This window comes from Nicotiana sylvestris, chromosome 5, assembly GCF_000393655.2.
Source record: "Nicotiana sylvestris chromosome 5, ASM39365v2, whole genome shotgun sequence".
NCBI classification, from domain to species: domain Eukaryota; kingdom Viridiplantae; phylum Streptophyta; class Magnoliopsida; order Solanales; family Solanaceae; genus Nicotiana; species Nicotiana sylvestris.
Genome location: NC_091061.1, coordinates 11,667,427 through 11,692,520, shown reverse-complemented (window position 1 = coordinate 11,692,520; position 25,094 = coordinate 11,667,427). Strand labels below are relative to the sequence as shown.

General features: G+C 35.0%; 3 protein-coding genes across 4 annotated transcripts; all 3 read left to right on the top strand.

Moving 5' to 3' along the window:
* Positions 1-6,464: 6,464 nt before the first annotated feature.
* Positions 6,465-9,503, top strand: LOC104249628 (expansin-A10). Its single transcript, XM_009806095.2, has 3 exons — positions 6,465-6,615; positions 7,849-8,161; positions 9,200-9,503. Exons 1-3 carry the CDS (start codon positions 6,465-6,467, stop codon positions 9,501-9,503), a joined length of 768 nt encoding a protein of 255 aa, XP_009804397.2.
* Positions 9,504-11,653: 2,150 nt separating this feature from the next.
* Positions 11,654-17,153, top strand: LOC104249629 (uncharacterized). Of its 2 annotated transcripts, XM_009806097.2 has the most exons (8): positions 11,657-12,134; positions 12,853-12,901; positions 12,976-13,078; positions 13,177-13,272; positions 13,360-13,434; positions 14,238-14,307; positions 16,034-16,099; positions 16,785-17,153. In XM_009806097.2, the coding sequence occupies exons 1-8, from the start codon at positions 11,754-11,756 to the stop codon at positions 16,857-16,859; spliced, it is 915 nt and encodes a 304-aa protein (XP_009804399.1). In that variant the 5' UTR covers positions 11,657-11,753; the 3' UTR covers positions 16,860-17,153. The 2 variants fall into 2 exon arrangements, with proteins under 2 accessions (XP_009804400.1, XP_009804399.1); XM_009806098.2 differs by lacking the exon at positions 16,034-16,099 and having other exon boundaries at positions 11,654-12,134.
* Positions 17,154-18,325: 1,172 nt separating this feature from the next.
* LOC104249630 (superoxide dismutase [Mn], mitochondrial-like) lies at positions 18,326-22,359 on the top strand. The gene is made up of 6 exons (XM_009806099.2): positions 18,326-18,783; positions 19,738-19,784; positions 19,859-19,984; positions 20,123-20,179; positions 21,426-21,503; positions 22,063-22,359. Exons 1-6 carry the CDS (start codon positions 18,498-18,500, stop codon positions 22,153-22,155), a joined length of 687 nt encoding a protein of 228 aa, XP_009804401.1. The 5' UTR covers positions 18,326-18,497; the 3' UTR covers positions 22,156-22,359.
* Positions 22,360-25,094: the final 2,735 nt, after the last annotated feature.

Below are 25,094 nucleotides of genomic sequence, written 5' to 3'. Positions count from 1 at the left end.
GCTCAAGAAAAGTATTTCTCAACAGTTTTGAAAAAGAAAAGCAGTAGGGAAGAAGCCATGTTGTTGTTGTTGAGACTAAAGAAAATAAGAACAATAATAGCAATAAAATAACAAAGCAATACGACAACCGAAGCAAGGGTAATAACAAGTAGTCATAGAAATCGAAGACTAAGATAATACGAGAATGATATGATGGGGCAAATATGATGTCCCAACTATTCGACTACCTACTAACTTTCTACCCTAATTTTCGATCTTCCGATCCTCATAACATGTACTTAGTACGTAGAATGAAAACAAATATATTAGATTTATTGGGTTGGTCTTTTCATTTTCACAACATCTGTTCTTTCAAGAAGAAGAAAAAGAATCGTTTGATAGTACATGTGGCTTAATTTCACACTGATAAATCTTGACAAGAGATTTGTGAAGCCAAACAAATCACATATTAGGTATGAGAATACACACGAAATATTGAGATACACAGGTTCTATGATCTCACAAATAAATATCATAATCAATATCATGTGTAAGGGATATTTTCAGAGATATGTATATGATATGCCAACTAAACTAAATAATGTGATCTCGTAATCAAGATCTTGCATGTGTACAGAACATTTAATTTGAGAGATAACATATAACATGTTAACTTACAGCTTGTTTGGATGGTTGTTGTATATCGTTTCATAATGTATCATATAATATTATATTTTATTGTATTATACTGTATCGTTTTGATGTATATAATGTTTGAATAGATTATATTGTTTGTCCTCCTTTCAAGATGTCATGCACTAATAATATGAAGAATAAACTTGCAATATTATAAAGAAAAAATAAAGTACGAGGTAGAATTACTATATAAAAAGGTAGGATAAAAAATAAAATAAAATTATTTAATAATAAGGAAGGGCAAGATCAGAGGAAAAAAAAGGAAACGACGCGACCATGCCAAATCAGTCGTTCCATAAACTGATACTTTCCATCATACGTAAAGACAAATATAATAATACGATACAATAAAATTTAAGTAACAATCAAAATAGACATTATATTTAAAATAACGGTATGATACAATAAAACAAGTAACAACCATTCGATTTATAAAATTAAAGAAAAACCTTAGAAGTTTGTGCACATAAATCTCAGTTTTTTTTAAGATATATAAAAAATTGACGACGAAGTTGAGGATATGGCGGATGTTGGCATGTTGCAGTATATATCTGCTTCTTGAATGTGTAATTAACCCCTAAACCTTCTTCCCTAGTTGTGCTATGTCGAGGAAGAGGCAAATCCGAAAATAAAGAAGATAAAGAACACCAAATTTTAACGTGGAAAACCCTTCAAATCGAAGGTAAAAACCACGGGATCACAAAGATCCAAATAGCTCCACTATAACAATAAGAGAGTTATAAAAGTTCTCCAAATTGGCTACACAACAAGTGTCAAACACGGAGCAACAATAGCAACAAGAGCAACAACTAATCAATTGAAGAAAGAGTATAATCCACAAAAACGAAGCTGTTGTTCGAGCCTCGAAATAAGATACTATGTGCCTCCAAATCCGATCTCCACCGTTCCAATCCAAGACAAGATGTTACGAACACTCGGTCAAAATTTCAGCCCGATCCAACGGTTAACGAATCGGACAACGTGATTTGAAGTTGGTTGGTCGGAATAAAAATCTGCAGCAAAACAAATATTTTTCTTCTCTCTTCTCTCTTGACGAAAGCTCTCTCAAAAACCACTCTTATGTGCTTAAGTCTTTCAAAGACTTGTATCAATGAGCATAGAATAATTCTCCAAGGTTGTCCTATTTATAGATCATGAGTGGTGCTTTCTCTTAAAGCCAAAACCCACTCAAAATAGGAATAAATCGAATCCAATTCCAAATAGGAATGGAAACCAAAAGAGAATAGGATTAGGCCATTGGGCCTTTGGCTGGACAACATGGGCATGTGCCCAACAAACTCCCCCTCCAGCCAAGGGGATATATGTGTCTTCAAGTAGAGGAACTATTGACAGGCTTCATTCCTGCCAATTTTCTACAAAATTCATGTTTATTTGCAACCACCGCCTTTGTCAGCATATCCGAAGGATTTTCATCAGTGTGTATCTTCTCAACCTCAAATAATTTCTCTTCCACGGCCATTCTTATCCAATGATACTTTCTATTTATATGTTTGATCTTAGAATGAAAAGTGGAGTGCTTGGTGAGACAGATAGCACTATGATTATCACAAAATAAGATGTACCTTGGCTGCTCAAAGCCAAGATCATTAATAAACTCCTTCATCCATAATAGTTCTTTGGCACCTTCTGTGACAGCAATATACTCGGCTTCTATGGTGGATAGAGCTATGCACTTCTGTAGTCTAGATTGCCAAGAAACAGCTCCCCCTGCAAAAGTGATCAAATAACCGGAAGTGGATCTTGAATTATCAAGATTGTCTCCTAAATCAGAGTCTGTGTAACAAATAAGTTCAGGCTTGCCATTGCCAAAACACAGCAATCTGTAGTACCTTTCAAATACCTTAATATCCATTTTACTGCATCCCAATGTTCTTTTCCAGGATTAGAAAGGAATCTACTAACAGTACCAACGGCATGTGCAATATCTGGTCTAGTGCAAACCATAACATACATCAAGCTACCAACGGCAGAAGAGTAAAGAATACGAGACATCTCTTTTTTCTCTTCATCAGTAGATGGACTCTGACTAATACCCAATTTGAAGTATTTAGCAAGAGGAGTACTAACCACTTTTGCATATGTCATATTGAACCTCTTGAGTACCTTCTCAATGTATTGCTTTTGGGACAGAAATAACTCATTTCTATCTCTGTGTCAGTGGATTTGAATGGTAACCTTCAAAGGTAACCTTCATCGTCTAATCTTCCTGCGGAGATCAAATTGAAAGGAAAGTCTGGAGCATGCTTGACATCTTGAAGAACTAACGTTGAACCATTATTAGTTTTCAAACAAACTGTGTAAACACCAAATACCTTAACTTCACTGGCATTACCCATCTTTAACACTCCAGAATCAACATGAGTATAAGATGAGAATTGTTTTTTCTTGGTGTGACATGTGAGGTAGCTCCAGAATCTACTATCCAGCTCGTCTCATGGGATACCAAATTGATGACGTTTTCATCATAAGCAAAAAGAAGATCATCTCGAACAATAGCAGCAACATTGTTTTCGTTATTTTCAGCTTTCTTTCCTTCTCTAGTGTCTTAATTCAACTTGCGGCAAAATCTTTTGATGTGTCCTTTCTTGCCACAGTGGTTGCATGTAATATTATAGTATTTGGACCTTGACTTGATTCTACTTTTACCTCTATTCCTTGAGCCTCTTGTTCTACCTCTCCCCCGGTCTTCTGTAACTAAGATATCTGCTTGTGAGGACGAACTCTGAGATTTTCTCCTTACTTCCTCGTTCAACACACCACTCTTGGCATATTCCATGGTCACCTTACCTCCAGGAGCTGAATTTGTCAAAAAAAACACGAAGAGTTTCCCAAGAGTCTGGCAAAGTATTAAGAAGCCAAAGTCCTTGTATCTCATCATCAAAATTAACTCCCATTCCAGATAGCTGATCAAGGACGCCCTGAAAATCATTTATGTGATCAAGGATAGGGCTGCCTTCCTTGTATTTAAAGGTCATCAATTGCTTTAGCAGAAATAATTTGTTGTTCCCGATTTTTGAAGCATAAAGAGTTTCTAGCTTTTCCCACAATGATCTCGCATGTATCTCGTTCACAATATGGTTGCGAACATTATCTTCAACCCATTATCGTATATATCCACATACTTGTTGGTGCTCGAAATCCTAATCTTCATCGGATATACTCTCGGGTTTATGAGCTGAAAAAATGGGTAGATGCATCTTCTTCACGAATAACAAGTCTTTCATATTGCTTCTCCAAACATTATAATTTCTCCCATTTAAACATACCATCTTGCTCATATTTGCCTCCATTCCGTAACAACCCAGATAATTAACCAAGGCTCTGATACCACTGTTATGTCGAGGAAGAGGCAAACCCGAAAATAAAGAAGAAAAAGAGACACAAACATTTAACATGGTTCGGTCAACTGACCTACGTCCGCTGCGGAGATGAGCAATCCACTATAGAAAAAGAGAGTACAAAATATCGAGAGAATAACCTCACGAAGAGGCAAACACAAGTGACACATTAACACTTGTCCCGTAAAGTTCTCTCCCTAAACACGACTCTCAAGCCCCCTATGGCTACATTGTGGATGCTACTGAATGAGAAGGAAGGATTCTCAATTTATAGAAGTCCAAACTTTTTCCTACAAGAAAAAGGACTAGCCATGTATAAGAGAATTATAATTTCCTTCTACAAAAAGAAAAACCCAATTAAGGTAATTATATTGCCCTTTCCTTCAACAAATAGGAAAACCAAATATGGTAAGAAAATTATGGCAAATACCTAACAAGTTGTACCTAAACCAGTTTGATTAATATACTAATTATACTAATGATTGAGAAAATAATTAGGACGTTATACAAAAGAGAGACAATAATGACTACAGAGTTCTCCTTTTTTTGGCAAATATCTATTACTCCTTTCGGTCCATAATAAGTGACCAATTTGCTTTTTTATTTTGGTCCAAAATAAGTGTCCATTTATATAATCAAGAGAAAATTTATTTATTTTTTTCAAAATTACCCTTATATACGTATCTTTAAAAAGTCATTTACTCCTCACATTTGAGAAGAGAAGTAAGTATTACTATATCTATAATTATGGTGCAACATTTAATGAAGGGTAGTTTAGTCACACTAACTATTTTCGTCTAGAATTTAGTATTTCCTTAATGGGTGTGCCCAAAATAAATTGGTCACTTATTGTGGACCGGAGGGACTACTAATTAATTTGATGATTTACAAACTAACCACATGTAATTAAGAGAAATTGTGTCGACTATCATCGATGAGTTTGACCTTTAAGATTTTTAGCACTAAACTCTTATATTTTAAACAAAATATAAGTTCATATCTACTCCTTCCGTCCAAGTTTACTTGTCCACTACTAAAAATAGATATCTACTTTTACTTGACCAGTATGAAAAACTAATTGATAATTTATCATTTATACTTATTTTATCCTTAATCTTTTTTTTCAAATATTTTTGATTTATAATAGTCAAAGTTAGTTTTTCATTAGTAATAATGACAGGTGATATAGTAAACTTACCATATTATTTAATGTTTTTTAAAGAATGTGCCAAATAAATAGTGGACAAGTAAACTTGGACGAAGGAAGTAATATTTGTTGAAATTTCGGTGTGTTTAAATTTCTTATAAAAATTTATATTCCACGTAAAAAAAATATTGTATTCGGATTCATCCGTGCCGAATCACTACATCCACCCCTCAGGATTACCCATGAGTTCTGAATTGACTTGTTTTAGTTTTATGCTTAATTATATACAGGGACGTGGAGCTACGGTGTTGGTCGCAGATTCTGCCGAACTCAGTAACTTTTGTTCAAACTCTGTATTCGTATTGAGAAATTCAATGAATATGTATAAATTGTTAAATTTAAAACCTAGTAAGAATTATAATCTCAAACCCATAAGGTTCAAATCTTAACTACGCTCTGCTTATACATTGTTGTTCTTATTATCAACATACTCTCACAATTAAAAATCAATATCCAACAACTGCTTCAAGCAAGATTTTCAAAACCTATGTTTCTGCCATTTCCGATCCCTGAGTAATGACATTGGAGGTATACATTTTTGAAATGTCAAAGAATAAATCTGAATTTTTTTAGTACGTCGTCGGTGAAAGATAATTATGATTAGGATAGTAATTTGGTAGCTTGTTTATTAATTAATAGAACTTAGATATGACCATATAATTACAAGATTATTGGATCTACTACCTTCCAATTTTCCATGATGTTGCCTACCTAATTAGCACTATTTTAAGTGAAGCAGAGAATTTTTTTTATAATTTGACATGAATCCATTTAAATAAATAAAATAATAATAGAAAAAAGGTATATGAATGAAGGGAAAGCTATAAAGATTTGAGAATTGCATGTGCTTGTAGGATCTTAAGAAAAATATCAATCGGTAGTTCGTTCAGAACAACTGCATGTGCAATTTAGTCGTCGTTTTATGACCATATCAAATGTATATACATATTAAATGATTAAATAATAAAAGATGAAGAATAAATTGAAAGTAATTAAAAGAGAATTAAAAAAGGATGTTATCACTTTCTAATTAAGCTCCAATTTCATCTTTGGATTTTCTTTATATAAGTAGCTTCTCATTACCCTCAGCTTGTATCAAGCTATAGATAGCAGCTGCCACTAATTAATTAGTTCTCTAATTAATATATCATTTCTCTAACATTAATTACCTGAAAACTTCTTCTTCACCAATGGCTATTTTTGCAACATTCTCCATTCTTTCAATGGCTAATTATGCAACATTTTCCATTCTTTCTCTTTTTTTCATCATCATCTTCTTAAGCTTCTGCATCAATGAGAGTTTTGCTGATAATGGAGGGTGGCAAAGTGCTCACGCCACAGCCTATGGAGGGGGTGATGCATCTGGCACTATGGGTATAATTCAGTCTTCTTTAATTAAATTAAATTTATTTTTTCTTCTTAGCTTTTTGTTCCTTAAAAAAGGTGTAATATATAAGCACAATGCATGCTTAACTATATTGTGCGGACTTTCTAAAATGATGCCGTACTTGAGTCGAAGCTTCCAAAAATACACTATTTTTGGAGAATTCAGCGCGCATTCGACAACATTTTTGGAGAGTCCATGCAATATATAGTTGCTTACTGTTTCTTGACTAGAGTAGCTTTAATTTTTTATTGTGCTGATTGAAACAAATGTATAATCTTAGGGATTGTGGTTCGCATACTAGTTAGGCGGAATTATAATGTAATGAATTGTTTGTGCAGTGAATAATAAATGCACAGATTGTTATATAGGGTGAATTAAAATATACTAGAACGGGTTGGTTTAAATGAAAAGTGAGGTGGGTCTTTTACGGTAGGGATATTTTTAATAAAAAATTGAAACGGATGACAAATATAGCTTATTTTAAATAGTAGAGAAGTAAATATGACCATGTAAAATATAATGTATGGATTGTTATGCAAGTGAATAACTACGTTAAGAATATTTTTGTCTTTAAATATTTTGATATCCGTATTGCTAAAATGTATATTTTTATTTAACATTTTATTCCACATAAAATACCACATATAAACGCATAACTTAGCGTATGTATTATTTTAAACCGCCAACTCTACATAAAGTTATACATGCAATGACTGGTTTTTCTTATACGGCCAACCAAAACTACATTACTTATGTGAAAATTATTTGTCCTAATCTCTCAGTACCAAACATTGTCTTAGTTTGATTATGTTATTTTTTTATCTTTTATGTCGTTCGGACTCTCCGAAAGTAATGTTAGGTATGTGTCGGATCCTCCAAAGGTAGTGCATTTTGAAAGATTCAACACGCAGTGCCGGAGCTAGGTGGGCAGAAGGGTTCGTCCAAACCCTCTTCGCATTTAGTCACTATTTTTTTTATGTATATATATGAGATGTTAGAATCTCCTTGACTTTTCTACATGTGTAACTTTCCTGGCACTATCACTCCAACATAGGTGCGACATCATTTTGGAGGGTCCACGCAACATAACTTATCCCTCGACCAAACGAACCTTTAGTATTTGCATGATTTTAACTAGTGACTAAATAACAGTTAGAATACAAAAAAGGTCTTTGTATATATAATACTAACTGAAACTATATATGGTTTGAAAAATGCAGGGGGTGCTTGTGGTTATGGTAATTTGAACAGCCAAGGTTATGGAACAAATACTGCAGCATTAAGCACGGCTCTATTCAACAATGGTTTGACATGTGGGGCTTGTTATGAACTCAAATGCAACAATGACGGCAAATGGTGCATTTCTGGTACCATTACTGTCACTGCTACAAATTTCTGTCCTCCTAATCCATCTCTACCTAGCAACAATGGTGGCTGGTGCAATCCTCCTCTTCAACACTTCGATTTGGCACAGCCTGCTTTCTTGAAAATTGCTCAATATAAAGCCGGCATCGTCCCAGTATCTTTCCGCAGGTAATTCTTCCCATTACTCTGCTCGTCCCATTTTATGCGGCGGTGTTTTAACTAAGCATAGATTTTGACAATTTAACTTAGAGACATACAATGTAATAGATTTTTACACTGCAATGTCTTTTGACTTGTTATAATTGGGAACCTTTATTTTTTAGGTTACTAATTCTATTTTTTATGGACGGTTAAATTGTAGTTATTTTTGAGTAATTTAATAGTATAAAAATTTATAACAGTTAAACTCTTAAAAGAAAAGAAAGACTTTTAACACATATAAGCTAAATATATGCAAATTACCAAAATTCCCTTAGTACCAATACAATTAAATAAGAGATGGTAAAAGTTACACATGTTTATTCAAATATTCTCTCATAATAAAAAGGGTGAACTTTGAAGGGGAGACTTGGAGCAGTGGTAAAATTATTTCCGTGACCTATAAGTTACAGTTTTGAGCCATAAAAACAGTTACTAATACTTGCATTAGGGTAGGCTATCTACATTACGCCCCTGGGAGTGTGACTCTTCCTCAAACCCTACGTGAATACAGAATACTTTTTGCAATAAACTGTCCTTAATAAAAGGGTGAATTTTATATCAAGGGGTCCAACAAGTCATATTACCAGGGATGGAATGAGTATAACAAAATTCAAAGATTCCTAATTATGAAAATATGACATTCTTCTTGGAATAAAGATGAATCCAAGAATTGAAGTTTACAAGTTCCTACAATGACCTTAAGTTAATATTACAATAATTAATTGAAAAATATCTATAAATATTTAGTAGATTTCTTGGTACGTATAAGACAAAAGTTATTGAGTTTATGTGAAACCGTAACAAATACATTAGATTTGCCCCTATTTTGGAACAAATTAAATGAAAATAATACCACATAAATTGGAACGAAGAGAGCAGTACAAGACTCTTCTTGCTTATAAAGAGTGCATATTAGCTTCAACTTGATTGAAGTCAGACTATAGATTAAGAGGTAAATGTTGGTAAATTGCTTGCTGATATGGGATTCTTTTTGGTCTTTAACAGGGTGCCCTGCAATAAGAAGGGAGGAATAAGGTTTACAATAAATGGCCATTCCTATTACAACTTGGTTTTGGTGACTAATGTTGGAGGTGCTGGTGATGTTCATTCAATTTCCATCAAAGGGTCCAAAAATGGATGGCAATCAATGTCAAGAAATTGGGGCCAAAACTGGCAAAGCAATTCATATCTCAATGGCCAAAGTCTTTCATTTCAAGTAACCACAAGTGATGAAAAAACTGTCACAAGCTACAATGCTGCACCAGCTAATTGGCAATTTGGCCAAACTTTTGAAGGGGGTCAATTTTAGAGAGGGCATCAACTTTTATATACTGATAGTGTACAAAATTATTACTCCTTTTAGAAATAACCACTATTTGTGAGTGCGGATTAGTAATCTAAAAATAATTAAGATAAATAATGTATATTATACTCCTGATGGATTATAAGTTGTATTTATTCTGTAAAATTATTTTACAGTGTCCGTGCATATAATTTTAATATATTTGAATGTGGCATGAAATGAGTACGTTTGAGGGATGCTCCTCATGAGGAACGTCTAAAACAGGCAGCCCACATTTATGCATGGTCAGACGAAGGATAGCACCCTAAGGGTGTAATGTAGACAGTTTACTCTAATACAAGTATGACAGACTATTTTTACGGTTCGAATCCAGTAAATATATGTCACATGAAGATCAATTTACCATTGCTCCAAAGCAATAGTGGCTCCTCGCAAGGGACTATGACTTTGTATTGCTGTGGTGGCTAGTTTACACCCAGCTTAAGGCTAAAGTAGATTCAATTGGATTCTGAGCTAGAAATGTTCTTCTATTTCTGTATTTTTTTTCATGTATATATCATTATAAATAAGAAAATGATGAACCTTATTCAGTTTCTCATTTTCTATTAATTTAAACTCTGTAAATCACTTTACAAGATAGGAAAATGAAAGTGAAACAGTAATACCTTCTTTCATTGAATTTATCTGACAGTTTTATTTTTGAAATATTTCAAAGTATTTGCCAAGTAGTACTTTTGTTTAATTTTATATATTTAAGAATTATGATTCATTAATTATTCAAATTTTAACCGTTAACGTGACATTTTGTCTATCAAGTTAATCTTCAACTAGTATTTTAATCTTTTCTTTAATGATAAGCAATACAATGTAAAAGTCAAATTACTCCATATATTTCAGTTTATGTAACACCTTTTTATTTTCGAACGGTTCAAAATATTTGATACGCACATTTAATTTCAATATGTAACTCTTAGGTTTCAAATATTAAACTATTCACTCTTTAACCATTTGAGACTTGCATCATCTGAACCACATATACTAAATTTTCGTAAATTTAGAAAATTATATGTGCTTAACAATAACAACAACAACAATCAATGTGATCTACAGATTACAAGTGAGGTTTTGGAAGGATAAGGTGTGTATACAGTCAAAACAGGGCTTGCCCTTTCGTATGACTAATCGAGACTGGAACATGATAGGCCAAGGTTCAACCTCGTGTTAAATCGAATCATGGTGCAAAGTTAGATTGCCGAGCTCGTGACCCAGAAACCGATCAAGATCGAGATCAGCCAAGATCGAAACCGAGCAAGATAGAGATCGAGCGAGATCCAGGGAAGCTTACCGAGCCAAATAACGGAAAGCCAAAATATCCGCAATCGGGCGAGAATCACGGCGGAAATCTCGGCACGTATCAAGAAGATACAGACTAATTAGCTAATCATGAGAGTTCTTACTGTATTTAGAATTGTATCAAGGGTAGGACTCCCTTACTATATAAATAAGGTCTGATCATTTGTAAGACACATCACATTAACGCAATATATACAAAGCAATACACCGCCTTTCTTTAGTTTTCATTATCTTGTTATTCTGTTCTTATATCAGTTGAAACTTCACTTAGTTCAAGGGTGATCAAACTCGAAGGCCAAGGCTGTTCGATTCGTTCGGTTTGCATTTATTTCTTTTGTAGTCAATTTCAATATTAATATATATTTTCTTAATTTGTGCCAAGTTATATCAGGTATCCTTAAAACCACTAATAAATTCAATTGTTATCCGATTTTAGGGTAAATAAGGTGTACTCAAACTTTACCCCTACTTTATTATTAGGTAGAGAAGTGGTTTTCGATAGACTGTTGATTTAATAAAAGTATTTTCAAAATAGGTTTAAAAAATATAAGAGTAAAAGAAGGTAAAATAAAAATAACAACATACAATAATATATCCACTGTAGTCCCATGAGTAAGGAGGGTAGTGAGTACATAACTTATTCCTTACTTTTACTCAGGTAAAAACTATTTTCGATAGACTGTCGGCTCAAAGCTAGCATATATAATCATAACAAAAAGCTCAAATGAAAATACTAAAAGAAAGTAATGACAAAATAATAACAATACCCAAATATATATAAAAGAAATAACAAACAGTATACTATTGGAGAATAAAACATTTACTGAAAAGATGGGAGTGCAAATTCCCAAGAGACGAATGAAATGAACGATCCCCACTATTGGCTCCAAAGCCAGCGCACAAATGATTCCACCTTCAGGAACTTTCACTCGCAAACTATGTACAACCCTCTTCCGCTATCTCCCACCTACCCGTAAAACCCCTCGAAACTTCCAAACCTCACGCGCTCACTCTTCCAGAAACTTCCACTCACTAAACTCTCACCCTACTGCAATTCACACTCTCATCAGGCCCATTTCCATCATTTCCATTACTCGACAGTCTACAACCGTCGCGCGCGGCAGACGAAGATCGAGTATCGCCGGCGTTTCAACCATGGCCAACGGCGGAGGTAACGGTGACGGTGAAGGTTCCGTTACGTTTCAGTTAACTCCGTCGAGCTTGTTGAAGATTCAAAAAGGTGATATCACTCAGTGGTCCGTAGACGGATCCTCTGACGCTATTGTAAGTATTGAGTCTCTCTGCTTTTATATATGCTTTTGAATTTAGCTGAATCATTTCTAACTCTAATTATTCGATTTTTTTTTTTTTTGATATAAAGATGTTGTGTACCACCATGTACAGACTGAGTAAAAATACAAGTTTAATATTTTGATTTGGAATGAAATCAAATGCTGCTACAGTCCAGTGGTCTGGTCCCGAGCTCGGTGTGGAAAGAAGCCTCTTTAGATGAGAAGGAGGTTGCCCAAGAGCTTTCCAGCTCGTGAAATGAGGATTTTGCTTGGAAGCCTATAATATATTATACTGATGTTTAAGTCTCCGACTTGATTGTTCTTAGAGAAGTTTAATCCTTCATAGAGAAAAAGTCGAAGATCAGATAATGAAATAAAGCAGGTTGGCTATATCGACAGCTTACCCTACTGAGCAGTATTAGCTCTAACTTGACTTCAGGTTTACCTTGTGTTGTAAATATCAGAAAAACTTTGGATTCATTTGTGACCTATGAACAATTCCAAGTACAATAGAGGAGGAAAGCAGTACCCCTATGTATTTTTAAGAAAAGTATATCCAATATAATAGACCTTTTCTCTTTAGGCTGATGATATTATTCAGTTCTGCCTATGACATTTCCTTGGGGTTTATGATATACTATTTGATTCTGTCTATTTTTCATGACACTTAGTGTAATTGTGGTCTTTATCTTTGCACCATTCTTATACAGGTCAATCCTGCCAATGAGCGAATGCTGGGTGGTGGTGGTGCTGATGGAGGTAATTCTTTAATTATACTGTGATTACAATTTCTATGGCATATGCAGTCTAATTTCATGTTTCCCCATTTCTAGCCATACATCGAGCTGCTGGCCCAGAATTACGAGATGCATGCTACAAAGTCCCAGAGGTACGTCCTGGAGTTCGCTGCCCAACAGGAGAAGCAAGGATTACACCGTATGTTCTCTGTCGCTGGCTTCAATAATTCATTAGAACCATCAGTTTTATGTAGTATGGTGTCAGTACACTTACATTGTGGGGAAAAACTATTGCAGAGGTTTTAGATTGCCAGCTTCTCATGTAATCCACACTGTTGGACCAATATATGATGCTGTCCCAAATCCTAAAGCTTATTTGACAAATTCATATAGGTTTGTGAATGATTGTTTTATATTCCTCATAAATTGGTTTAAATGTCATACCTTATTTGATTCTCTTTTCTCTTAACTATACTGCAGAAATAGCCTGCGTGTGGCAAAAGAGAACAACATTCAGTATATTGCTTTTCCTGCCATATCATGTGGGGTCTTCGGGTGAGTTCATATGGATTAACCATGCATTTTCAAGTTTATAGGGAACATCAGCTGATTTAGCTATGCTTGTGATGGTTCCTTCTCAAAGCTAAATTGTGCACCAGCTATTGAGTATGAAAGACGTATATGTTGCGACTACTACAGAATGAGTTTGCTGCATGATCTCACACTTCATTACCTAGACAATAGTTATCTTATTTTTCTTGTATGTTCTGTTGGAGGGACTGATTATATGAAACTTGTTGCTTTAATGAAGCTACAGTGCGAAATTAATCTAATTGTTATGTTAAGATCACAGCTAATTAATTCTGTCTTCTGAATCTTTTTTGTGTTTTCTTCTCGCCACCTAAAATTTGCTAACCCCTCATTTTTTTTTGGCACAAGTTGTCACTTAAAATTAGGGAATCACTTAGAGTGTTGGAATCAATTCCTTTATCTGTTTGTTTCATTGTGTATCATGCCCTAAATTCTGCACAAATAAATTTTTATATCCTGGTGATATGTGTTGATTGTTGACTGAGAAAATTAGTTCAATAGTCTTTAGTTTGAACATATCATAGAAGTAACCTTTTTTTTTGCATAACCAAATTTACACCTTCCTGTCTCTTTAGGTATTGCCACATCGTGCATATGATTGTTTTGAAACTTCTATTTTATGAGTGCTACCTGTGCTAAGTTGTTTGCATGTTAATGCGTGAGGAAAAATGATTCTGCAGTATAATCACCTTTAGGAACAATATATAATCGTAGCAGCTATGGACGGTTAACTGTGCTCAATCTTCATTTTTTTTTGTACTTTACAGATATCCTTTTGATGAAGCTGCCACTGTGGCTATATCTACTGTCAAAGAATTTGGCAGTGGCCTCAAAGAGGTATTATCTGCTTATGGATTTTGGTTTGCTCAGAACTTGATTGCAATATAGGTCACATATCTGTTGAGACTAAAATACTTCATAGTGTTCTTATCTTATGTTGGTGAAATTGTTCGCCTGAAGCAGAAATATTGATAATGGTGGATGTGGCTCCACTGTTACTCATAGTATGTTGGCATTTTGTTCCTAGTTTTTGTTTTCTTTTTTGCTGATAAAAGTGTATATATATGTAATCACTGCGATGTTTATATACATCGCAGTGATCTATATAAACGTCACTGCGATGCGGTATTGTTACAGAAAAAGGGTAGCCCGGTGCACTAAGCTCCCGCTATGCGCAGGGATCGGGAAAGGGCCGGACCGCAAGGGTCTATTATACGCAGTCTTACCCTGCATTTCTGCAAGAGGCTGTTTCCACGGCTCGAACCCGTGACCTCCTGGTCACATGTCAGCAACTTTACCAATTACACCAAGGCTCGCCTTCAGTATTCTTACAAAAAATTATAAAAAAACAAGAAAGCTCCTAATATCACGGAGTTAATTTTTCCATGATTTAGCCCTCTGGATTTCTTTCTGTTCTTGAAGTGTCACAAAAGGCACATGGGGGACAACATTCTGTTTTATCCCATACATGAAAAACTTTTGAATTCTGGAATGAATATGGTCTATCTTTGCCCAATAGATTTTGTATCCAAACAACGAGAACAGAGAAGTCCAACGATAAGCCACTACCTTGAAATGCCACCTGAGATTATTTTTATTTTCCCTGTGGTTTTTGCCCGTGGAAAACTGGCTAGGGAAAAGCCCCCTTGGGGTCTATTGGCATGTTGCTCTGCGGTGAACCTTATGAAGTTCATTGAATCCAATATCATATGTCCTTTACTGCATACTATTCTGATTGAGATGAACAATTTAATAACTTAAACGTCATATTAAAACATAATGTTCATAGCCTTGTAATTCAAAATTCATGTGGTATGAAAGTTACCAGTTTAAAAAAAAAAGTCATGTGGTATGAATTTCTCCTGCAACTTCAACTCTATTTATTCGCCATGTACTGGACTTGACAGCTTTCTTATATACTTCTATATGAATGCACGTTTGGTACGTGGAAATTCTTTTTGTTAGCTATGACCTTACATGGAAGTTCTGGAACAGCTTGTGTGCTCTTAGTTCAGCTTTTAATCCCTTAGAACTAGAAGCTGCAGAATCTGCAGGATTGAATATAAAAGAGCCATGCCTAATTGTTGAAACACTGCAATTGCTTGAGTAACCATTCTAGTTATTCTTGCTTAGTAACTATTAATTTGATCTTGACACGTCTTTGAAAAATTTGTCTGAAAGCACCTGATATCATTTTCTGATGGAACTCGCTGAGGGACTTTTTTAGTCTCACTCGAAGGTGAGAAGACATCTTGGCTGGCTTGGGTATTTAAACTGTCTCTTAGTTTGCAGTTGAGATACTTTCATAGATGATGTCCTTTATATATATAATTTTTTTTTTCTGGAAAACATTCTTTTTCTTGGGAAAGCTAACAATACTATTATATCAGCAGCACAAAGGTTGTGCAGAAACCATATTACTTTTCAAAAGACACAAAATAATATCCTTGCTCTTCTTTCAAGGATTCTATGACATTTATGAGAGATTCAGCATCATTTAGAATATCTTCTTTACACCAAGCAAAAAATAAAGAAAAGCAGTTCATCTTGGCTTTCTGTACAGAGTTGCGGCTTCCTTCAAAGCATGTTCTGTTTCTCTTCTTCCCCACAGTCCACCATACACAAACAGGTATCATTTGCCACCATTTTTCCTAACTAGCAGTACCTCCAATATTTATCCAGCATGCCAACAGCACTCGTATATTCTTTGGCATAGCCCGCTCGATTCCTTTCATGTTGAGAATTAATTGCCAAATCTAGTCAGTAACTTTTTTGCGGAAGAGATGATTTATGCTCAGAATCTTTTCACACAAAAAACATTGAGAACACAGCTGCAATCCTCTTCTCATTAAATTTTCTCGAGTCAAGAATGCTTCCTTAGCTACTAGCCAAGAAAAACATGCCACCTTGTAAGGTATCTTCAGTTTCCATATTTCCAAGGCCATTTGAATCCCTGTTGCCCACTGTGATTGAGTGTTGTATATGCTGATTTTACTGTGTACACACCTTTACATCCTAATGTGTTACCTTATAACCTACATGTGGAAAGAGTAGATCAAAATGCCCATTCCATCCACAAATGATTTTTAATATAATCCAATTAGAAGTGATATCCTCATTTTGTAATACTTTGCAAATGCTACAGGGTTACCGAAACCATTTCTATGCTGAAAATTTGAATCTATTTGTGCATATTTTTGCTTAAAGAACTGTTTTGAGCATCAGTACAAATTTTCATGCTTAAGATCAGATTCTGATTGTTAGAGCTGAGTGCTGACTACAATTATTTCCTCTTGCATCTGTCATAATTGCAGGTACACTTTGTGCTGTTTTCAGATGAAATTTATGATGCATGGTTGAAGGCAGCGAATGAACTGTTGCAGAATTGATTAGTATGTTTTTGAGCATCTGGAAAATGAAGTTTGTGGTGATGGATATTGGAGATGCATATGACACTTAGATATTGAAATCAATGAAATGTCAAAAAGAAGAGTCTGCTGAATATGAATTACTCCATGTAGTTGTTATTTTACTACCGATCCTTGTGAAGCAGAATAACGCCATTATGGGTTTTAGCTCTTAGCTGAGGCTGATATTAGCTAGCAAGCTTTCTATGCACCTATTTACTGGACTCTGTCAGGAGAATGATAATGTGAAATATAGTCAGTTTGGCAAGACTTCAATTACGTAATTTAAGGGATATTTCTGAAGTATAGAGTTTTGATGACCCTTAAGAAACTCTACTTATAGCCTATGTGGCCGTGTTTTTTGGCCTAAAGTATTTTTTCCCAAAGTTAAGGTTTTGGTCAAGCCTTTAAAAAGAAAAAAAGAAGTGATTTTGAGTAGAAACAGAAGCAATTGTGAGATGAGAAAAAAGTAGGTTCTGTTTTAAAAGTACTCCTTAGCTCTTTTTGATGTAATCTTGGCTTCAGTACAAAATTTGTGCCGATGATTTATTAATATATTGGATCTGTTACCATCTCAAAATTAAAAAAAAAATACTTTTGAAAAAAATATATGTAGAAGTATTTTTTAAAAACTTGATAAAATATTAATTGCTGGTAAAATTAATTAGTCAAATACAATTGCTTTTTTATTAAAAGTGCCTTCTCGAAAAACACTTTATAAAATAGATTCCCCGAAAAGTTAGGTATGGATTATAATGTATAAAGAAATTTTCACGCTGTCAATTCACTTGAAAAATATTTACTTTATATAAAATGAGATTTGTAATTTTACAAGTAAGGAAGGTTTTTGCCTATTACAGATAAAAGTTACTTTATAGTATAAAAGGTTTTACATTGATGCATATTAATTAAACACATTAAACACGGGATAAAGCACTGTCTAATAATAATACTTCGCTTAAGTATTTGTCAGATTTATTCCGCACTTGTACTAGTAGAAAATAGCCATATCGATAAAATAGTTAAAGCCTGTATAAGCTGGTTCAAACATTACTGTTGTAAAAGAAGGTACTCTGCTCACATAAAACCAAACGGTTCCTGGTTATAGTACTTTTTTTTTAGGTGAAATCCAAAAGTAGTTAGATTTACTAAATGATAATTGAAAAATAATCATAGTTTCAAAAATAATTGAAATATAGTCACTTAATTCGAGCGAAAATACTATTCAAAATTCGGATATTATTGTAGATTCCTAAATTCTCAGATTTATATACAGGTGCATCAATCTCTAGTATATTTTGTTGGAACTTTCTATGTTGCAATAAAATAGTATTATTTTTTAATAATAGTACTGACTATTTTTCAATTACTAATCCGAAAACTAGCTAGGTCGTGGTATTTTTATATTTTTTTGGGTTTAAAATTGAACTAAATCCAACCAGGAACACCTGGCTTAAAAGAAAGAGGCCATCTTTCACCCGTCTACTCAAGTAACGTCACTCTCTCGACCACATATAAAAACGCACACGATAAAGTTGAAACCTCACACTCGGTATTAGTATTACTATAATCATCTCCTCCATTACAGTGTTGAATTCGAAAACATCGAGCAACTTCCAAATGGCACTTCGAACCGTAATGACCAAAAGGACCTTAACCGGAGTACTAGGGTTCCGGCAACAACTCCGCGGCGTACAGACTTTTTCTCTCCCCGATCTCCCTTACGATTATGGTGCCTTAGAACCTGCAATTAGCGGTGAGATCATGCAGATTCATCACCAGAAACATCATCAGACTTATATTACAAATTACAATAAAGCCCTTGAACAGCTTCATGATGCTATCACTAAGGGTGATGCTCCTGCCGTCGCTAAATTGCAGAGTGCTATCAAGTTCAATGGCGGAGGTAAGTCCACTTTTCTCTCTTTTTGCTAAATTACAGAAGATTTATACAGCCCACACTAATTAATTTGGGATTGACATGTAGTTGATATTATTCCCTCTGTCCCATTTAATGAGATGTTGTTTGACTGGTCAAGAATTCGACTGTCATAGAGTTTTCAAAAAACAATAAATTTTGTAACTTGTGGTCTAAAATAACTTATAGATATTTGTATGGTCATAAATTATTTCATTAAGGTAATATGAGAAGTTTAAAGTTAAATTATTGTTAAATAAAGAAAGTTATCATTTTTGAGACAGACTAAAAAGAAAAATGCATTCACGTAGTTGATTGATAGATATTAATTGGTAGCTGTTGCATCTATTGGCAAGAGTTGTATTCACATTGTACTGAAAATGAGGGATTAAAGTTGTGGAGAAGTTCACAGAGAATGGGGGTTGGATGGTTTCTAATAAGATGGTGGATTATCTAGGAAAAATTGTTTGATTATTATCAATCATCATTTGACCCATTATTTTCAATTCAAAGAAATTTTTAGGCATCTGCCTCAGGGATTATTATAATCAACTCTAATTAAACTAGTGACTTAAATCTGAGTATCCAAATGGTTGTTTTACTTCCCACGAGAGAAGTGATTAGATACTCCAGTGATTTTGGTTTATTTATGTACAAAAGCAATTATATGGTCCCAAAAGAAACTAAGAGTTGGCGTGAACTCTTGAACTAAAATATCAACTGTTGGATTGTTTATCAGCCTGGATATACCTTGGTTTTCTCAACCGTGCTTCTTTTCTTACTTCCCGTGGTTACATGCTGTATAACTTGTGTTCATGTGATTGTGAAGCCATTTCATGTATCATGTTTGTCACCTGTTAAAAACATATTGTTCTTTTTTGGATAGTAAAAATATATTACTCATTCATTCAAGTTAATTTTCCTGGCCGTATATTCATGCAGGTCATATTAATCACTCAGTTTTCTGGAAGAACCTTGCCCCTATTCGAGTAAGCTAACTTCCTCAGACACTCTATCATTCTGTTTTGCAGGGAAATAACTTAAAAGCTAAATCATGTTGCAGGAAGGTGGTGGTGAGCCTCCGAAGGGTTCTCTTGGCTCGGTAGTAGACACTAACTTTGGCTCTCTTGAAGCTTTAATACAAAAGATGAATGCGGAAGGTGCAGCTTTACAGGGTTCTGGTTGGGTGGTAAGTCTGCACTTTTGTTTCTTCCGTAGGATTGTATACTGCAGTATTGGTTCTTCAATGGTGACTGGTGAGTGTTTGGTCTCTAAGATTTTGATTCTGTATCATGCCTTCTGTTTACATTTCCTTCTATGCATGCAGTGGCTTGCTTTGGACAAGGAGCTGAAGCGCCTAGCGATTGAAACCACCTCAAATCAGGTAATTTATCCTTGCTTTATGGTAAACTCTTTGATAGTGAGCTTCCTCTTAATAATTGAAGCTGATTTTGTCTAGTTTATTCAAATTTCTCCGCTTCTGTTGCCACTCTAGGATTATGTAATAATCAACAAAAAGGAAAAGGAAAAGGAAAATGAAAAGGAAAAGGCACAAGACGTTAATCTTTGTGCTGCTTCAAGTTTATGAACCTGCACTCATAACTTGTCATTCATGATTAGTTGCTCCATAGTAAAAGGTGATACTATATGTTTCTGATGTTCAGATGGATTTCGTATTTTAGATCTGTCCGGTAGTTGTGGCTTCCCTTTTCTTTCTGGAATAAAAAATGCATTAAGAAAAGGTTTAAAGCTCCTTTTGACCATGTAAAGATTCAGCGAAATCCATCAAGATGTCAAAACTGTTACATTGTACATCTTACAGTTACACCAAAAAAATGTGAGCATCTATATTTGTTAATTTGTACAGGCTTAAACTGTCTTTCAAAGCATCTGCCCCCGTTCCTTCTACTATTCCCTAGAATGCATAAAGAATTAGGTGCCCGAAGAGACTTCAGTCATTTCTTAATCCTCTGTCCAGTTTCCATGAGTGCTCGTCATTGTTCTTTGGATCACCAATTGTATACCAAAAAAGGTTTTAGGCACGCCCCAAATCTATCGACTATAATGACAGTGCAAAAATAGATGTGATGGAGCTTTGCAACAACTTGAAAACAAGTAAGCATCTATTGCATATGCCCATAGCCCTTGTTTGTGGAATATCTTGAGTGAAACGTGTTCATTTGCTGTTATCCTAGCAAATAGGAGCGTTTTGCTGGAGCTTTATCTTTCCAAATAATTTTCCATGTGGCTGGACTTCCTCTGTTATTGAATTGATACAAAATACAATTGTGAATTTTCCCACTTTCCCTGCCTCCCATATAAAAGAGTCAGATCCTAACTCTCAGAGGCCTCCAGTTCTCCAAATCGTGATTTCCTCTTCCTGGTTTTTCCACTGAGTTTAGTGAAATTATGTAAATTGGTTCCTTCATTATTTGGTTTGATCACATTGACATATCAGAGTTCTGCACTATGAAGCGGGGTTTATGCACTGATTAAGTCTTTGATTTTTTTATATTCTATGCGAATTGTGTATAAGATAGCACTGCATAAGAAAGTAGATGTTTCTCGAGAGAGTGATTGATGCTAGTGAAGGTTGAATGTGATAGTAATTAGTATCTACCTTTCTGCAGGATCCTTTGGTTACTAAAGGACCAAATTTGGTTCCTCTTTTGGGCATTGATGTTTGGGAACATGCATACTACTTGCAGGTATAATTACTATGCTGTGTAGCCTAAACATGATTTATCATATGATAACGTTTCATGTGATGCAATGAATTTCCCCAATGTTTTCAAATGAATATTTTGCCTCTTTTCTCCTTTAAGGTTAGAAACTAGATGCTCTTGATGCTAATAAATTGAATAAAGTTCAGAAAACACAGAAGCTTGATGTGCAGAATTCATTATATTGAATGAAGCACGTTGAATTATTTTTGATTTAGAAGTAAATATTTTATATAGTTATTTAGGTCTCCAATGCACCCTTTCACATGCAGGTCTCCTTTTTTTGTTTTCCTTTTTTTCCTCCTCGTGCCAAATACATGGAACTATTTTTAGTAATGGGTGACAATAAGACACGATTGTAGGAACCATTGCTTTCTTAAATTCTATATTAAATTGCGTGTACCACCTAATCTAAGAGTTTGTTAGAATAGATGCTATTGCATTGAAGGCGTATACATGCGTACTCTGGACTGGCTAATTCAATTGCTGGTGTTCTTGTCATCAAGAGTTATCTAACCCCTTGCTTTTGCTCTTCACAATGCAGTACAAAAATGTGAGACCAGATTACCTAAAGAACATATGGAAAGTTATGAACTGGAAATACGCTGCTGAAGTTTATGAGAAAGAATGCCCTTGAACAGAGATATATGACGCGATACAGAGGACATGGCCCGTGTTCGTATAAATTTTGACTGGGAATTTAGTGCTTATGTAGTCGCTGGTTGATGTACTGTGTGTAGAAACTGAATAAACTCTTTTGGTTACTAGTTTTGCCCTCGCTTTCTGCAGCTGGTCATCCAATTACAATAATACATGCAAATTTGCCTGTTAAAATCTTTAATTGCCTTGTTGATCTTTCGCTATTTTCGAAAACAATCTGCATATTTATTTGATTACTGAATAAGTAGTTTAGACATCAAATCACGATTATACCATGATACGAGCGAATGAATATGTTGGATATATGCATCATTATCGACGTCTTATTATCACATTCTATTAACTTAAGCATCAAAACATAAAACTGGGCACGGCATGTTTTGATGTGTTTGCTTATCAATAGCACTAATCGATGAGTAATTAGCTAACTGTAACACTGAAAAGCGAGTTCAATCTCATTGGTTGTACTATAGCGAGTTTTTCCCCCCTAAAAACCAAATGCAACCACTATTTTTGTAAAAAGTGGTGCATAAGATTTGGAGGGACCAAGTCTGTTCATAGTGTCTCCTAGAATTTAGATAATGTCAAAAGGTTATGGAAGCGATGAGAATTGGTCACTTGGGCATTTCCTATGGGCCTATGAAATTCCAGACCCATTGGAGTCTGTAATTTTTTTTAAAACAAAATCAGCATGTATTAATACACATGAAAAAGTAAATATAATCATAAATTCGTGTTGCATGACCCAGGAAAGCTATAGAATAAACTCGAAAGTTATGTAAAAATTGCACGGGGCGCCCTATTTGGTCGCCCCCATTTAACCTATACCCATTTTTTAAAAAACTTTTAACTTGTACCCACTTTTTAAACAATTTCAGCCCCCTTTCTCCTCCTTCATTTTCTTGCTCTTCTTCTTGCAAACAACCACAAACGTTCACAAACTGTCTGGTAGTTGAATACTTGAAGGAAACTATCACAAACGTTCAAGAAAACTCTCTATTCCTATTTCTATGTAGTTGAATAGTTGAATACTTGAAGGAAAAAGGAAGAAAAGACTCTTTTTAGAATTACATGTAAATTCAGGCTTAGCAGGTATACATATTGGTCTAAGTATTTCAATATGTATGTAGAATTCTTTTTTTCTTTTTCTGCAACTGAAACTTTTGATCGACTTGTGAAATTTGATAGAGAAGGAATATTTAAGGTTCTTTATCAGATACCTATATTGGAACTCTCAAAAACTTCATCTCTAGAGCTGAAGTTCGCCAGTTACAAAACAAATACTTCAGCTCTAGAGCTGAAGTTCGCCAGTTACAAAACAAAAACTTCACCAGTTACAACAAAACTTCAGCTCTAAAGCTGAAGTTCTCCAGTTACAAAACAAAAACTTCAGCTCTAGAGCTGAAGTTCGCCGGTTACAAAACAAAAACTTCAGCTCTAGAGCTGAACTTCAGGCCCGTCTACTAGAATGCTGAAGTTTTGCGTGATTGTCTTAGCTACTTCAGCCCCGTATGCTGAAGTTATGCGAAAAAGCGGGTACACTTGCAATTTATTTTGCAAAGCGGGCACAAGTTAAAACGTGACACAAAAAGCAGGTATAAATGTAAATGCCCCGAAAGTTATGGCGAAGGAATGAGTATTAGTCACCAGGCCGTTTCTTATGGACCTACGAAATGTCAGGCCAATCAGAGTCTATCAAGAGAATTCTACAAAATCAGTAGGTACCAATACACACGAACAACATGCATTAATACACATGAAAAATTAAATATAATCATAAATTCTTGTTACATGACCCCAAACATCAAAATATGAACCCGAAAGTCAGGGCGAAGCGATGAGTATTGGTCACCAGGCCGTTTCCTATGGACCTACGGAATTATAGGCCAATCGGAGTCCGTCAAAAGAATTCTACAAAATCAGCATGTACCAATATACATGAAAAAGCGGATATAATCATAAATTCGTGTTGCATATCCCCGAATCGCCATAGAGCAAACCCGAAAGTCATAGCGAAACAAGGAGTATTGTTCACTAGGTCGTTTACTATGGACTTACAGAATTTCAGACATGTATCAATATTTATTTTTACAAAAATGAGCATGTACTAATACAACTCAATGAATTTTCACAAATGGAGCGTGGGGAGGATAGAGTTTACACAACCTTATCCCTACTCTAGGAAGGTAAAGAGTCTGTTTCCGATAGACTCACGGCTAAAGAAAAGAAGAAAAGAAGCAGTCGCAACAAGTAGTACCAACAATAAGATATTAAGGAAGCGAATTAAAGATAGCGATCAAACTATAGATGGTAATAGCAATCTAATGATAAAAGGATACCATATTAATACTAATGCTACCGGCTTGAGAAAGACAAAATGACGTGCTCAACTACCTACTAATATTCTACCCTAATTTTCAACCTTCACACCCTCCTATCAAGGGTCATGTCCTCGTTAAGCTCCAGTTGTTCTATGTTCTGCCTAATCACCTCTTCCCAATACTTCCTAGGCCTATCTCTACCCCTCCTCATACCCACCGAGGGCAACCTCTCACATCTCCTAACTAGAGAATCTATGCTTCTGCTCTTCACATGCCCGAACTATCTCAGCCTCGCTTCCCACATCCTATCCTCCACAGGAGTCACTCCCATCTTATCCCGAATAAATTTATTCCTAATCTTATTTTACCTGATATGCCCGCACATCCATCTTAATATCCTTATTCAGCTACTTTTAACTTCTGGATATGAGAGTTCTTGACTGGCCAACACTCTGCCCCATACAACATAGTCGATCTAACCATCACTTTGTAAAACTTATCTTTAAGTTTTCGTAGCATATTTTTGTCACACAAGACACTGGTAGTGATCCCTTATTTCATCCACCCTCCTCCCATACGATGTGTAACATCCTCA